At 37.7% G+C, this 17,221-nt stretch overlaps 1 protein-coding gene across 3 annotated transcripts in view; it reads right to left on the bottom strand.

The window, feature by feature from the left end:
• Nucleotides 1–822: 822 nt before the first annotated feature.
• Nucleotides 823–17,221, bottom strand: part of EPB41L5 (erythrocyte membrane protein band 4.1 like 5) — a 140,528-nt gene continuing 124,129 nt past the window's right edge. For 2 of the 3 annotated variants that reach the window (XM_016127570.2, XM_016127574.2), the window contains 3 exons: nucleotides 13,388–13,429; nucleotides 12,899–13,029; nucleotides 823–5,493 (listed from right to left, as the gene is read on the bottom strand). In XM_016127570.2, the coding sequence (XP_015983056.2) occupies nucleotides 5,427–5,493; nucleotides 12,899–13,029; nucleotides 13,388–13,429 (240 nt within the window). In that variant the 3' untranslated portion in view covers nucleotides 823–5,426. The remainder of the gene's footprint in view (nucleotides 5,494–12,898; nucleotides 13,030–13,387; nucleotides 13,430–17,221) is intronic. The other variant, XM_016127571.2, reaches the window with a different exon arrangement.

Raw genomic sequence — 17,221 nt, 5'->3', positions numbered from 1 at the left:
AGAGACAAGTCCACACTTCCTCTGCTTCACCTCTGCCCATCCTCCCACCTTCCTGTTGGTTCAGAACTCCCTATGTCTTTACAACTAGTCATTTTGCTTAAGTTAGAGTAACTTTAGTTCCTTATTGCCAAAAGTCCCTTTTAAGAGAGCTTCCAGCACTGGTGACTGAGCCCAGGTTCCCGCCTCTCCCCCCACACCTCTGAAGAACCTAAGAAAAGCTCCTTGGTTCCAAGGCCTAATGCCACTCTCCAGACAGAGTGAGGGGGGAGGGGGACATGAGACTTCTCGGAAGCCTTGCTGACATCCTATGGTGCTACCTGACTCTGCCCAGCAGAAGTCCTGAAAACACTCTGGCAGCACTGTTCTCCCCTGGGATGGCACCATGCAAACCTGGGGAAAGTTCAAGGGGTGTGGGCATGAAGGGAAGGAGACAGGCATCCACTCACCCTCTACCAGACGCTGCATCACACTCCGAATGTATCATTTCAGACAAAGGCATGGAGGCACAAGTTAAATAATTTATCCAAAGTCTCGAGACTATTAAATGTAGAGCTGTGTTTCTACTGTACCACACTGCTCCTGGGAATGACCACTGCGCCTTCCAGGATATATAGCGTATGACCAACGAGATTCTTAAACTTTCAAAATGCCTCTTACTCCCAAATTCACACCAAATATACTAAAATGCACACCAAAAACTGTGGTGCTGCTTCTGTTCACTCCTTGGTGTTCCTATTAACTGATGTAACGATGCTTTTGAGGAGAGATAAAGGCCCCGCATGTAGGCATTACGCTTCCGAGAAACTGAGACAGCTCATAGAACCGTGTTTCACAAAAGCTTTATTTGTGGTCACACCTACAGTTGTCATTTCAGAATACTAACAACTCACAGTTCAGTGCAGTGCTTCTAACACAAGTCATATAAAACCGTGGGTACATTGAATGAATAGTGCACGTGATATAAAAATAAATTATACTTTAAAAGCTACTGCAAAGCTTTACACATATAAAAAGTAAATATGAAATAGTTAGTGAGGTCCTCATAACTATCTTATCACATCCAGATATGAAGATAAAAAGAGCAAGGACTCTATGCTAAGACACCTCTCTGATATAGAGAAATCCTGGGAAGTGACTGAATTATTGTCTCAAGCATGTAATAAAGAGACACATGGATCTTCTGGAAATAATCATGGCTCTACCATCACGTTAACACAGCGGAGTTGGGCTCAGGGCCCATTTCTATAATCCAGACAAATCTCTTTAGTCTGGGGGTAAGAAAAGCTTCCAACTTCCTCTTGATCATACAAGAACCAGAGTGTTTAAATTTTTGAGAGGGAAAAGGACAAATAATATAGAAATGCACATTCTTTAGCCTACAAAAAGATTCCAACTTTCTAAGCAAGTACAAGGCTAGGGCAAGATTAATCAGAAACTGGTGAGGAGATCTCACAAAGACTGTCTCGGAGCTGGGCACTCACAACTGCATCTTGTCTGTGTATGAGGGAGGCTGCCGACGTCTAGAAATGGCAGGTGCCCCCAAGTGACAAACGATGCTGCAGAACCTATCTGTATACCTGTGTAACTTGCCAGGGGACCACCCTACTAATCTAGAAATCTTGAGATTGAGAATCAGCACCTATTTTTATAAATAAAGCTTTACTGGAACACAGCCGTGCTCCAGCATATACTGTCACTGCCTAGGCTGCTTTTGTACTGCCACAGCGGGGCTGAGTAGTAAAGTATTAACTATCTCTGCCCTTTACAGGAAGTTTGCTGACCCCTGCTGTAAAATGAGAAGACGAGACTTTGCTTCTCAAGACCTTTATTTACAGAAAAAAAATTAAAGATTTTTCTCTATGTAAGTGACTGCCAAATAATTCTGCTCTAACACCTAAGCTTTCATTCTGGGCCTTATCTCAGAGAAGACAGAAGCAACAATTTTAGTTAGAAGTGAGAAGCATAAGAGGACAAGCAGTCGAGATGGAAGAACAACCCAGGGCTTTCATCCTGGATTGTCCAAAGAATATCTGTGTTTGTGCAAAAGCTGATAAAATAAGGTAGTAGACTATAAGGAATATTTAAAAAAAAAAAAATTTTCTGAAAACAACATGAACATTTAAAAGCTGCTAAAGGTACATCAAAATTTGTCAAGGTCAAAGGAACCTAATCATTCTTTTGTCCATTAGTGTTTCCACAAGGGCAGGAATGGAAGACCAACCGGTCCCTCCCATTATACTCCTGACAAATAGTAAGAAATAGGATTTCAGTGATTACGAGTTCTGAAGAAGAGTCTAGGGCAGAAAGCTGAAACCTACCAATCTTATTTTACACCGCCATGCCAACTCTCCCTTCCCCTACCAGGGCTGGAAAGTGACCTGATTTGAGGTTCAGGTCCTTTTTGTTCCCCCAAGGCCCACAGCACTCCAGCTACTGCAGGGCGCTGTGCTAAGTGTTCTCTCAGCAAACCATTAGAAAGTGGAGGCACCAACACCCCTCAGACCAATGAGGCAATGGCAAGAGGATAAAGGAAGTGCTCGCCTAAAATCCGCTCACAGTCATAAGTCCTATCATTGTTGTTCTTAATGAGTTACCAGATCACAATCTGGTCTTCGAAAATCTGGAAAGTAACCACTGAGTAGGTGAGCCTGTGGTTAAGGCAGGCTTCTGTTAGTTTTTGCTGATCTGGGTCTTATCTCAGCTGTAAATCCCCTCCAAGCTGCCTTCCAATGGAAGAATGCTAACAGCTTTCTAGCTGGAGTGCTGAAATAAACTATTATTCTTGCTCTTTTCAAACATGTTCTCACTACTCCTAATTAAACATTGCCAATATTTCTTTTTAGCTATATTGTACTTTTGCATGGGAACCTCATCTAAATACAGAAAAACTTCCTGCCTAACCAGGTCATTTTGAATAGCAAGTGGAACTATTTTATCTCATCTGAGGATCAGACCTTTACTTAGTTTATCAGATGGTTTAGATGTGCAGGTGGATTCTAATCTTTGGAATGCGGTACTATGACCTGAAGGTCACCAGCCTGTAGTGCTGCCGCAGCTGTCCCTCTTTCCACTTCGGTGTAGCCAGCCTGCCTTCTTATCCACTATCACCTCCGATCTCCCTCTGCTAGCATCCCGTACTGACTCACGCGTGCTTCCCTCCTCAGACTTTCCCCCTTCCCCGACATGTTCAGATATCCTCAGCCCTGCCCCCCACCTCCATTCGCAGATGAGCAGAACTAGATGAGTGTCACAGCAGCTCTGTAACGGCACCCGCGGCAGATATGTCAGGAAAGGTATACTTGACAGGTACCTATTTGTCAGGGCTAATCCATCATTAAAGTATTAATTTCCATATTTACCACTTCATGTCAGGACTTGAGATGAAATTTCCCTTTAACTTGAGATTCAAATGAACTTTAAGAAAGTCCCTATCAATATTCTGACTGGCAAGGTTACAGAATATTTTTAACAATTCCTAAATTTTACAAAGTTTAAAATGAGGATGAGAAATTTAGGCCTCCCAAGCTTGTAATGCCTTAACTGTTCTGTGGTTGGAAGTACAACTTTAACCTTTCAGTACATTTAGGGTTGTTGGTACACTGAAAATTTGATGTCCAGTCTAACATGTCCTGAGTCAAACCCCTGGTTCTAGGTGTCATTTACAGCTGCAAGGAAATTTGTTTTACAATTGAGAATTGGCAAGAGCTCCACCAATGAAATTCACAAGCTTAGCATAATGGCGAAGGGGAGCAGCCAGCAAGAAGTGCCAACTTTTTTTCCTTCAGCAAAACTGTTTTGTGCAAAAGCGGTTTCCAACCTCTACAGCTCTCTGGGAAATGATGCAGATTAAAATTCCTGAGCTTTCCAGTCAGACGCTAGTGTGTGTTTGCCTGAGCATGAGTATGCTACACGGAGCCCAGGATAGTCTAAACCACGGAGTTTTAAAGATCATAAATTGGATGGTCTTTTATACTGAGCAGCATAAATTAGCATTTAGTTATATCCACATCACACGGCAGAAAACTAAAAAACAAATTCCAGGAGATATAGTTTTAGTATCAGTCCTTGGCAACAGGGATTAACAACGAATTTTCCAACATGGTTTCCACATCATTCTCCCAACAGCAACTGAGATTTAACTTACGCATTCTAAAGCTTTAAAGATAAAGCAGTATCTGGATGTTGGGATTCCAGGTGGTTATTTTTATACTTTTCTCTATTTTCTTTAATGAGCACACACTACTTTAGCATCTAGAATTTTTTGTATGGATTAAAAGTGATGAGAAAATTCTAGACAACTTTTAAAACTAACATAAAATTTCTAATGTAATGTGAGATGAGTTCTTTCAGTGTGTTGTATATAGTTTCAGACAAGGCAAGTATTCACAAAACAAAATCAGCCCAACCCGATTCCCCATTTCTGTCCCGGCATTTTTATTTTGTTCAGTTTATAAGCTCTAAATTTATTCAGCTTATGTCAAAAGGAAATGGTGCCTATGTCCCAACAGGTACCAATATGGAGCAGTGACAGCCCCAGAGACTACTGTGATGCTCCTTCACTACCTGAGTCTGTGAGGGCCTGCATTCCCCACCTGGCTAAGGAAGAAGTGTGGGGGCCTGAAATAATGCCCCAGGGTGTCTTCAACCTACTGCTGCCCCTTCCAAGCTGAAAAGTTGCAGAATATGTGTGGTGCATGTGAGTGCTCCCTGTGGGAAAGCAGGGCTAAAAATATGACAGGCATTGACTTCTCCATAGGACTTCTCAAGGTTTATCTTACCTTGATGTAAATCTGAAGTATTAAGATAACCAGTCTAGTAAGAAGTCAAAAGTACAAGTGATATTTGAAAACCCTCTGTATTCTAAACTTCTCTTTAGTAATTCTTACAAAAAAACAACAAAAAAGGTAGCACTTAATCTACTTATATAATTGTCTTCATTATTTTCATAAATTTCTGATTTCCAGGTAATGCATGGAAAGTGCAATTTCTCTAACTGGCATTCAGGTCAAGGATACTCACCCTGATACTAGAGAGACAAATTACATCCAATAGGCTGTTGACTACCAGAGACGGCCATCATGGAGACATTATGAACAATTACAGCCACTAGGTGGAGCCAAGAGTTTGAAGGAAACCACAGGGAAAGTTAATTCCCTTATTTCAGGAATTTAAAACTTTAATAAAATTAAAGAAAGTAAAAGACCAGATATCTTCACTTGGGAAACTATGCAGTGTAATTATACCCTTCCAGTTGGACGGAAAATGTAGCTGTTTTTTCATGGAGTCGAAGTCGAATCTAGAACTTTTTTACCCAATGAGTAAAAGACAAGCTCCTGAATCCAACAGTTTTCAGTAGAAACTGATTCCAGGACGGACTGCTGGAGAGTGCTAGGCATTCCAGTTACAGGTAGGGAGGATGCGATCCCTTAGAGCTCAGTTGTCAGTAAACACTTCTGCTTCAAAATGGCTTCTTCAGCCAAAGTTGGCACAGAGCTGAAAGGAAGTAAGAATGTGTTATTCAGTGAAGCCATTTGCAATGAAAGCAACATACATTTTTCCACAAGTGCCACAGAGAGCACGTGGACAGTAAATTATAGGCCTAAATGACTATGTTGTTATACCTAATTCATCAGAGAAGTATTCCACAGAAGGAATTTTCTAGCTAACTGATATGTATTTCATCTTGAAATGAAATCTAAAGATATCAACTTTCCTTATTTCCTTGGATAAAATGTACCAGACATTTAACCATTTCTTAGTGAGTTAAGGTTATTATGATGAATACTGAGCACAGTGCTGAGCATGACAGCAACCTGCTCAGGAAATACCAAGGTAAGTGGGCTGTTCTGTGCTTCTTTACATAGACTCAGATGGTGGTGTTTAAGCTCCTGTTATCAGTTAATCTGCTTTGTTAGAGCTATGTGAAAAATAAAAGTATATGGGCTTTCATGAAGGCCCATATGCAAGGATGTAAGGACATCTCTTTTGGTTTCAAAGAAACTTCGTATCAAAATATATAGTGAAAAAGACATCGCTGACCATTGAACAACATGGGGGTTATGGAGTGCTGACACCTGCATAATTGAAAATCTTGTATATAACTCTTGACTCCCCAACAACTTAATTACAGCCCCTCAGTATCCATGAGAGGTTGCTTCCAGGACCCTTGTGGATACCAAAATTCGCAGATGCTCAAATCCCTCATATAGAATACTTTAGAACAATGCATATAGTTGGCTCTCTGCATATGTGGATTCTCAATTCTGGATGGAAAATACTGTTTTCTATCCATGGTTGGTTGAATTGGGGATACAAAACCTGGAAGATACAAAGGGCTGACTATGTATTTATTGAAAACAATCCAAGAATAAAGTAACCTACGCAGTTCAAACCTGTGTTGTTGAAGGGTCAACTGTAGTTTAAAATGTCAAAAATACTAACAAAATTTATAAAAGAAACAGCAGTCATTTGCACCACCCTTTCCATGTCTACTACCTAATAACACTTTCAATTTTTTTTTCCTGGTATTTTCTCTTCACTTTTCTGTATTTTTGGTTCTCAAAGTATAGTCCCTAGAATCTGTTATAAATGTTGATTCTTAGACACTACCCCAGGTATACTGAATCAGAGACTCTGAGGGCGGAGCCCAGTAACCCATTTTAACAAGCCCTCCAGCTGATTCTCATGTACAACAACAGTACTAACTGTTCTAAGTTAGATACATTTCTCCAACAACTTCCTACTATAAATTGTGAAAGATTAACATTTTTACACTCCACTCACCAGTCCTACAATCTTTCCTTTTTAACTTTTCAATAGTTATATGAACAATTTTGATCATGTTAATATTCAATGTTTGTTGTAATCATGTAAATATTTTCACAACTATAAGTATGTTTTTTTTTCTTGTATAGTTTGTTTCCTTTGGACTCAATAACTGCCTCATTTTTTGTTGTAAACTGCTTGCCCAGTTTTCTATACTTGTTTCTAATTTATTCCTAACCTCACAGATAGAGATATGGATCTCTTCTCAGTACATTCAGGCATGTCATATAATTTTTAAAAATGAGTGGGCCATGTGTTTTTTTTTTTTTTTTCTTTGCAATATCCTTCCTGGAACTCTTTATCTTCCTCTTTGAATCTTTATGGCATGCTTCCTAGACATACTGAGCAGCTGCCACCTTGGAAGTTCTCTTCACCTTCCTCCTGGTAAATTCCTGCACTTCTCTGTTTCCTGGGTCCCATGTCATTTTCTTTCTTGGATAATCACCTTGTTTTGATGGAATGAATGCATACTCCAATAAATAGCTTCTTAAGGAAGACTGCATGAGAAGTGTATACGTTAGAGAAACTCTATTTTTTCTGCTCTCACATTTCATTGATTGGATATAAAACTAGGTGAAACATGATTTTCCTCAAGAATTCTGAAAGCACTGCTCCATCATCTTCTTGCTTTTAGTAAAGTATACTGTCACTCTTGATTTTCAATCCTTTGTATGTACTCTACTCACTCACCCACCCCTCACCCGCCCAGAAGACTCATCTCCTCTCTTAACTTTGATATTCTGAAATTTCATGATGTTCCTTGGTATTGTCTATTTTCACTCTCTGTGCTGGGTACTCAGTAGGTACTAGTTTTAATCTAAAAACTCAAGTACTTCTGGGAAATCGTGATTCCTTAACAATTTTCTCACTTTCATTTACTCTATTCTTTCTGGATCTCTGATGATTCACATGTTGGACTTCCTAGACTGATCATCAAATTTTCTTTTCTCTCCCAGTTTTCATCTTTTTGTCCTAGTTTTTGGGACATTTCCTTAATCTTATCTTCCATGGATTCTTAGGATTTTGTTTTTTAACATGATTATTTCTAAAAATACTTTGTTTTCTGTTCCTTTTCTTTTCGACTTCCTGTTATTGTTGCACAGATGTAGTGTCTTCTGCCTTATGATACTACCGTTTTGTGAAGTTTTTGATACTCGCATTGCCTTATTTCCTCCTTTTTTAGTTTACCTGTTTTGGTCTTTCCTCAAACATCTGATAACCTTTGGCTCTCTTCATATTTAAGAGAAGCCTGGAATGCTGTTTAGAAACTATACATATGGGCAAAACTGATATACTAATGGACTTCTGGGTAGAATTCTTAGATAAATTTCCTGGCAATTTAATCAGGGGCTCTCTCAGCCATAAGAAGAGATAAAATACTGCCATTTGCAACAACGTGGATGGATCTTGAAATAATCATACTAAGCGAAATAAGCCAGACAGAAAAAGTTGAAAATCACATGATATCATTTACATGTGGGATATAAACCTAAAAGCAACAAATGAAAAGGATAAACGAACAGAGACTCATGGACAGGGACTATAGACTAGTGATTACCAGAGGGTAGGGGGTAGGGGAAAAGTGGGGAGGTAGATGGGGTAAAAGAGGTCAAATATAGGGGGGTAGGGGGTTAGTGAAGTAAGTAAAGGAGATCAAATATATGGTAGCTGAAGGAAACTGGACTTTGGGTGGGAAACATACAATAGGCAATAACAATGTGAAATCATTATGTACACCTGAAAATTACATAATCTCATTAATCAATGTTACCCCCAATAAACTTAATTTAAAAAATAAAATAAAATAAAGGGAGAAAAAACACTGAAAAAATAATCATCAGGGGATTCACAAATATTAACCCTATAGGCCTTTCTCTTTGGTTTGTCAGTTTCTGTAAAGAATAATGCTCTTAATTTCTCACCTGAGACATTTATACTTGGCTAATGGCACTCTGGAAACTGAAAAGAGAAGGAAGGTTGGATGTCTCACTCTTTAGTTTGTGGATTTGAATTAATCTTCCTGTTTTCAGTTTGGAGCCTTACTCTAAACAGAAACTCTCAAATATACAGCCTCTCTGGCTCAGCTCCTCCAGAGGGAAATCTCATGTACACATCCAATAGAAATACAAATATGTCAAAAGACATGTACAAGAATGTTTATAGCAGCTGTATTCATAGTAGTCCAAGCTGAAAACTTGTCAAAAACCCTGTACCCCTAACCTCACAAATATCTGGTACCTCCAATTGCTGAGCCTCTCCAGAGTTCTGCAATGTGACTTGGCTTGCGTTTTATTTTCTCAGTTCCTATCCTCTTCCTTTTTCAGGTTTAGATTTCAGTTTTCTTTTCTCGGCTAAATTGTTTACTACTAATTTATCATTTATCTACTTTCAAAACTTGTTGAGGTCTCTCGTTTGCTCTTATCTCCTCTCTTGTTCTTTGTCCTTGTGGTTTTATAAATTTAAATAAAATTTTACAGAGAGAATATCCAAAGTAAATCTAAATCTGTAAAGATGCAATCCAGTCATCATTTTTTAAAAACATTTTATTGTGTATAACAGAGATATACTGAAGTACATAAATCATGAGTTTACAGCTTGATAACTTTTTGCAAATTGAACACACCTTTGTAATCAGCATGTAGATCAAAAAACAGAAAATTATGAGCACTCCAAAAGTCCCTTTTGGACTCCCTTCTAGTCACTAACCATGTCAAAGATAAGTCTTATTTTGATCTCTAAGAGTTGTGCCTCTTTTTGAACTTTCTTCTGCTAACATTATGGTAAGGAGATGCTATGATGATCCCCAAAGATCTCCACATCCTGGATTCACACTCTTATGCAATTTCCTCCCCTTGAGCATGGGCAGGGCTTGTGATTTGCTTTAATCAACAGAATATGGCAAAGCTTGCTTGCAGACTCTCCTGCCTTCTTGGTTTACTAGCTTTGATGAAGTAAAAAATTATTGTGGAAAGGTTTGTGTGGCAACGACTGGTGTTAGCCTCAGGCCAATAGCCAGCTAAAAATGGAGAACCTCAGTTTAACAGCCCTTCGGAAATTGAATTCTGCCAACAACCACAACTGGAGACCCTTCTCCAGTTGAGTCTTCAAATGAGAACCTAGCCTTGGCCACCACCCCAATTGTAGCCTGTGAGGGCTTCTGGAGCAGAAGACCCAGCAACACTGTGTCAGATTCCTGTCCCACAGGAAATGAGATTATAAATGCATGTTGTTTTAAACTGCTAAAGTTGTGATAATTTGTTATACAACAATGAATAACTAATATAAGTATGTTTACAGATTCATCTGTATTGCCATATTGCAGTTATAGTTTGTTAATTTTCACAGCTCTAGTCTAGCATTTAGTTGACTGCTAATGGGCTTTTGTCAAGTTTTCAGTTTGGACTATTATGAATATAGCTACTATAAAAAGTCTTGTACATGTCTTTTGATGGACATATATTTGCATTTTTATTGAGTGTGTACAGAAGAAGAGAATCACTGAAATACTGGGTAAGTTTGGCTTTAGAAAAATACTGCCAAATCTATTTCCAACATGGTTATTCCAATTTACAGAATTCCAGTTGTCCCATATCTTTATCAACACTTGGTGGTACATGTCTTCTTTACATTTTAGCCATTCTGGGAGTATGTAGTGGTATCACATGGTGGTTTAAATTTGTATTCCTCAATGACTAGCCAAGTTGCATATTGTCTTATATGCTTATTGGCCATCTGGATATTCTCTTGTGAACTGCATAGTCAAGTCTTTTGCCAATTATCTTATTGAGATGTCTTTTTCTTATTGATTTATAAGAGCTCTTTATATACATTGGATATGAATCCTTTTTTGGGGACAGTGAGAGGAAGGGACAGAGGGACAGAAACAGAAAGAAGAACATACAAATGGTTTCTCTTACTCTGTGCCTTATTTTTTTGAGCTCTTGAAATTATATCTTTTGATAAACAAGAAGTTCTTGATATAATCCAAGTTATAATTTTTTTCCTGTATAGTTTAAGCTTTTTGTGACCTGTTTAAAAATATCTCTGCCTTTATTCAAGGCCTCAAGAATGTTCACTTATATTTTCTTCTAAAATTTTTATTATTTGACATTTCATATTTAGATCTGCAATACACCTAGAAAGGATTTTTTGTATGATATAAGGTTGGGTCAAGATTTTCCTCCTCCAAATTTTAAGACACTTATTCCTAAAGATATATGTAGCCCTATATACACTGTAGCTTTTTTCATGATAGCCAAGACATGGAAAAACCTAAATGACCTTTGACTGATGACTGAATAAAGATGTGATGTGTGTGTGTATTTATATACACACAACGAAATACTACTCAGCCATAAAAAGATGAAATGTTGCTATTTGGAACAACACTGATGAATCTTGAGAGTTATCATGCTAAGTGAAATAAGTCTGACAGAAAAGGAAAAGCACCATATGATTTCATTCATAAGTGGGATATGAAACAAAATGCAACAAATAAAACAAACAAACTCATAGATACATACAAAAGAATAGTGGTTACCAGAGAGGAAGAGGGTCGGGGGAGGATGAAGAGGGTAAAGGGGGTCAAATACATGGTGACAGAAGGAGACTAGATTTTGGACAGTGAGTGCACAATGAAAAATATATAGATCTTATATTATAAAGTTGTACTACTGAAACTTAGATAATGTTATTAACCAATACTACCCCAATAAATTTAATTAAAATTAAAAAACTTTTTCTCCACCTAGATATTTAACTTTTCCAGTTGGTTTACTAAAAGACTATCCTTTCCCCAGAACACTATACCATCAATTTTTTATAAATCAGGTAACTGCATATATCTGGGTTTGTTTCCGGACTCTATTCTGTTCCACTGATTTATTTACTTGTCATTTTTTTGAAGTTATAATTGACATATAACATTATATTAATTTCAGTTATACAACTTGTCATTTTTTTTAATCTTTTATTCCTTTATGATTACTTTGCTTTGGGAAGGAGTGGGGATAAGCTCTTCTTTCATCTGTAATTTTTGATTTAGAAGTCCTTAAGAACTCATATTTTATTGTATAAACTCAATTACAAAGCATTATCACCTGACCCTCTGCACATAATCTCTATTTTTATCGTGGCAATTATTAGGCATGTAAATATTTAGAAAAATAAATTTATATAAAGTGCTATTTAAAAACTATATGTGAGTTCCCCAAGGCATGTCCTATGTCAGATACGATCAATGCCTGGTACCTAATAGACATTCAGTAAGTGTATGCTGAATGAATTATTATATTAAAGACTGTGGAGCTAAAAGAACTAATTTGAAAATGAAACTATACATTTCTTTTAAGTTAATCATCTCAATAACTTTTCCTTTCTAATTAGGAAAGTATTTACTTCAATTGACCCACATTTTCAACACTGGGAGGACGTAAGAAATACCAGGCACAATCAGGAAAAAGTCTGAGGTGATAAAGGCAATTATAAATCTTTTGCAAAATAAGCAGTTTTGGCCCTAACAACTAAAACAACATGCTGAAAAAGTACATGTTGCATAAAAGCTCTTTTGAGACCAACTTCTGTTCGCTCCAAGTGCTATGTTGAAATGAGTGTAGGATAGATTTTAGTAAAGGCTATCTCAGAGCCTCACCTTGGGAATCTCCTACCTCACCCTTAGCTGAGTGTGTTCACTTACTGAAAGACAACATAATAGTAAAATATAAAAGGAAAAGACAAATCAATTTAAAAACAGACACAAAATTTAAAAGACAAGCCTGTAACATCTTTATCTAACATTTTATTTAAAAAAGTATAATAAGGTCTATTCATAATTTTGTAGAAAATTTCTATTGACAAGCAAAATGAAAAAAATGCTATTCTAAATAATAATCAGGGCAAATATTTATCCAGTTTTAATTAAATTGAATTAAAGAAGAATTGACATTATTCTTTAAATATAGGGGTGTGTGTGTGTGTGTGTGTGTGTGTGTGTGTGTGTGTGTGTGTGTGTTCCTCCTACTCCATCCCAATTAACAGATGTCTTAGAACTGCAAGTGAGAAATAATTTCCTCACCTGGTCACGGCGTCCACCAAGAATGGTGCTGGGGGAGAGATCAGCGAGTTCACATCTCTACCACCACATCCCTCTTTCCCCATCAAGGATGGTCCATCTCCTGTGAGTCCATTAGAAAGGACACTACTCTGCTGAAAGAGACATATAACATGAGTGAGCAGAGGTGACAATACCTACCCGACGGTCAGTACTTTAGCTCTAAGTTATCTCCTTTAATGATTATGGTAATAAGGAAATGATTTTGATGATCATGGTTGTTTTGGTTTGTTTGTTTTAAATCATTCCTCCCCTCAGATTGTTATTTTTGTCAGCATCCATAAGCACCGACAAACAGAAAAATTAAATTACTAGTTTGAAGTGGTATGAAGTAAGTTAACAGAGCTTTGATAATGACCCCATATTTTTAAGACAGAACAAGAGCTTGGTAACTCTTTAGGCTTCACTCTGAAAGGGTGATCAATAGAAAAATTGAAAATATCATTAACTTACTGGCACAATCCACCGGGGTGTGACCATGGATGTTGAAGATATCTAAAATAAATTAGATGTGTTTATTTTTAGGGTACACTGATCTATTTTCATAATTCGACTCATAATGCTTTCATCTACTATGAAATGCATTGGGAGGGGGGTGGTTCTTAATAGGCCCCTTGAGCTGACATGGACTTCTAAAGCCCAGATCTTTTTTTCAACATAGATGCATATCTGCCCCACCTAAGAAACTGTCATAATTTTGAAAATTTCTTAATCTAAAAATTTACTCCAAGAATGCTACTACTTCTTTCAATTCATTTAACAGGACTTTCCTCCATCCCTAACTTCAGTTTAACATTTTATTTTCTGAAATTTCAGTTCATTTCAAATAATCACAGACTTCTTGGTAGCATTCTGAACAACAGATTGTGACTAATCCAAATGACCAGCACAAGGAAGGTAAACAGAAAACAAACATCTGTTTAGCTACAGGTCAGTCTCTAATTATCACGCATGCATGTAGAAAACAAAAATAAAAACACTCATATTGCTTCTGCATCATAGGGCCTTTGTTAGATTCATTTTAATGTTTAATTTTGTAGATCTTACTTTTATGTATAGAATTAAAATATAATAAACTCTCCTATTTTATGGAAACTTAGACTAGCCCTTGCACTGCTAGTCTTAGATTCTGATAAGAAAAAAATTAATATAAAGTTCAGTTCTTAATAAGTTTGGTAACCTCTAGAGGAATAAAAATACAAAGTATGGCTTTTCCAACAATCTTAATAAAATGCACTTTAATCATAGGAAATAAATGATAAAAAAAAAAAAAAAAAGAAAAGAAAATATGGTGAAAGCAACCAAAAAATGGTTTGGCAGAAACAAGTCCTATAAAATCATAGTCACAGTAAATATAAATGAACTAAATTCGGTCAGAAGATAGAGACTCTCAAGATTCTAAAAACAAGATCCAGCAAAATGTTGTTCATGAAAGGTCCATTTACAACCAACGGATACAGAAAGATTAAAAATAAAAGGGCAGAAAATTATATACTCAGCAGTACAAACTTAAAAGAAAGCTGGGGTATTAGTTTAATATTAATCAAAAGAGAAATTAAGAGAAAAAAGGGAAAACAGGGATACTTTAAAGTGCTCAAAGAAACTCCAGAAAGTAAAATTTCTATCAACATATTTGCATTATACAGCATATCTTCAAAATATGCAAACAATAACTGATTGATCTAAAATCACATGAGAAATGGATTAATCAATAATTGTAGGCAGATATTACACATACCCTAGAAACTGGAAGAATATTCAAGAAAAACAGAGAGAGAAGGAAAAAAATGGTGTAGATGATAGAGGTTTTGTTCGTCTCTCTTGCGACCAAATCAAAGTTCTGACAGAAACATGGAACAAACAGCTAGCAAAGTCACCTGAGATCTAGATGAACAAGCCCTACAACTAGGGAGAAAAAGAAGAAATCACCCTGCAACAGAAAGAGGTAGGACGGGGCAATGATAGGAAGCTTCCTAGTCCAAGCGGCTGAGAGGCGGTGACAACAGAAGCTGCAGTTGCAGAAGACTCTTAAAGAGGCCGCGACCACAAGCAGATTTTCCTGGTGACGGACCTGCTCACTCTGAGCACCAGCAGCAGTTCGGCTGTGTGGGCGGGGGTGGGGAGGGACACCAAGGACTTACAGGGGGATGCTGAGTTCTCATAGTGAGGGCCAGAGGCTAGGGTCTCTCCCAGACAGAAGTGCCAGAGGAATCTATTGTTCCTATTGTTCCTCTGTGGAGCCATCCTCCGGCCCAGTGTGCTGAGCCAGAGCTATCATAGCTGAGATGTTATCAAACTGGATAACAGAGGTTGCTCCACCCAGAGGATTCCCTGAAACTTCTCCTCCCCAACTCACGGTCCCGCCCAAGTCACATCCTGGTGTATCCTCAGCAAGTCAAGTGCCCCTTTGCTGAGCAGCACCAAGACCCACACTGGTGGCAGTTGGCCTTGATTTCTGGTGTACCCTCTTAAGGCAACTATAAGCACAGCATCTGTGGATTGCTTGCTGAATCTTAACAGTGTCCCCAGAGGGGCAGAGGCTGGGGCTAAATTTTGCCTGTAGCTGAACCCCTCTCAGGACTGTGCCACTGGACACCTACTTCACAAATCCATACTAGTAAGGCTCAGAGACTTAGGAGCTTCACTTAGTACATAGAAGCAGACACAGAAAGGCAGCCAAAATGGGAAGACAAAGAAACAGGAACCATATGAGAACAAAACAGAGATCCAGGAATATTGGAGTCAGTCAAGCAATCTAATAGATGCAGAGTTCAAAACACTGGTTATAAAGATGCTCAATGAATTTTGGGGAAATATAGATGAATTCAGTGAGAACTTTAACAAAGAGATAAAAAAAACATAAAAATAAAAGTGGAAATTATAAAAGGGAACCAGAAATGAAGAACACATTATCTGAGATAGAGTATATTAGTGGAAAAAACAGAGTGGATAAAGAAGATCAAATCACTGATACAGAGGATGGGGAAGCCAAGGACAGTCAATTAGAACGGCAAGAAAAAAGAAGCCAAGACTATAATAACAATTTAAGAAGCCTATGGCACACTTATTAAATGCAAAAATATCTGTGTCATAGGAGTACCTGAAGGAAAACTAGATGCTGAAGAGCTATTTGAAGAAATAATGATGGAAAACTTCCCTCATCTTATGAAGGAAATAGACATACAACCCCAAGAAGCTCAGAGAGTCTCCCAAGAAAGAGGAACCCAAAGAGGCCAACACCAAGGCACATCATAATTAAAATGCTAAAGATTAAATACAAAGAGAGAACCTTTTTTTAAAAATTAATTTATTTTTTATGGTGACATTTGTTTAAGAAATCCAATAAGTTTCATCTATACACTTTAATAGTAAGGCATATATATATTTACACCATTCCTCTCCCATAGTTAGATTTCTTTCTGTCACCATATTTGACCCCCTTTACCCTGCCTATCTCCCCACTATCCTCCCATCCCTACCCTCTGGTAATCACTAGTCTATTGTCCATGTCCATGAGTCTGTTTGTTTGTCCTGTTCATTTGTTGCTTTTAGGTTTATATCCCACATATAAGTGATATCATGTGATTTTCAACTTATTCTGTCTGGCTTATTTCGCTTAGCATGATTATCTTGAGGTCCATTCATGTTGTTGCAAATGGTAGTATTTCATCTCTTCTTATGGCTGAGTAATATTCCGTTGTGTGTGTGTGTGTGAGCACACGCGCGTGCGCGCACACACACACACACACACACACACACCACTGCTTCTTTAGCTAATCATCTATTTTAGGACACTTCAGTTGCTTCCTAGTCCTGGTCAGTCTGGATAGTGCTGCTATGAACATCGGTGTGCAAATATCTTTTTAGATATGGGTTTTCAAGTCTTTGGGGTAAATACCCAGTAGAAGAATTGCTGGATCACATGGTAGATCAATTCTGTTTTTTGAGGAACCTCCGTACTGTTCTTCATAGTGGCTGTACCAACTGGCAGTCCCACTAGCAGTGTATGAGGGTTCCTTTTTCTCCACATCCCCTCCAACAGTTGTTATTACTTGAACTGTTGCTTATAGCCACTCTAACAGGTGTAAGATGGTATCTCATTGTGGTTTTGATTTGCATTTCCCTAAGAGCTAGCGATGTTGATCTTTTCATATATTTGTTGGCCATTTGTATGTCCTCTAGGGAAAAGTGTCTGTTCAGATCCTCTGACTATATTTGATTGGATCATTTGTTTTCTTGTTGTTACTGAGTCGTATGAATTCTTTCTATATTTTGGATATTAGGCCC

Source organism: Rousettus aegyptiacus, unplaced genomic scaffold (genome assembly GCF_014176215.1).
Source record: "Rousettus aegyptiacus isolate mRouAeg1 unplaced genomic scaffold, mRouAeg1.p scaffold_m13_p_2, whole genome shotgun sequence".
NCBI lineage: Eukaryota > Metazoa > Chordata > Mammalia > Chiroptera > Pteropodidae > Rousettus > Rousettus aegyptiacus.
The sequence above is the reverse complement of the archived record's forward strand: the minus strand, read 5'-3'. Positions and strand labels throughout refer to the sequence as shown.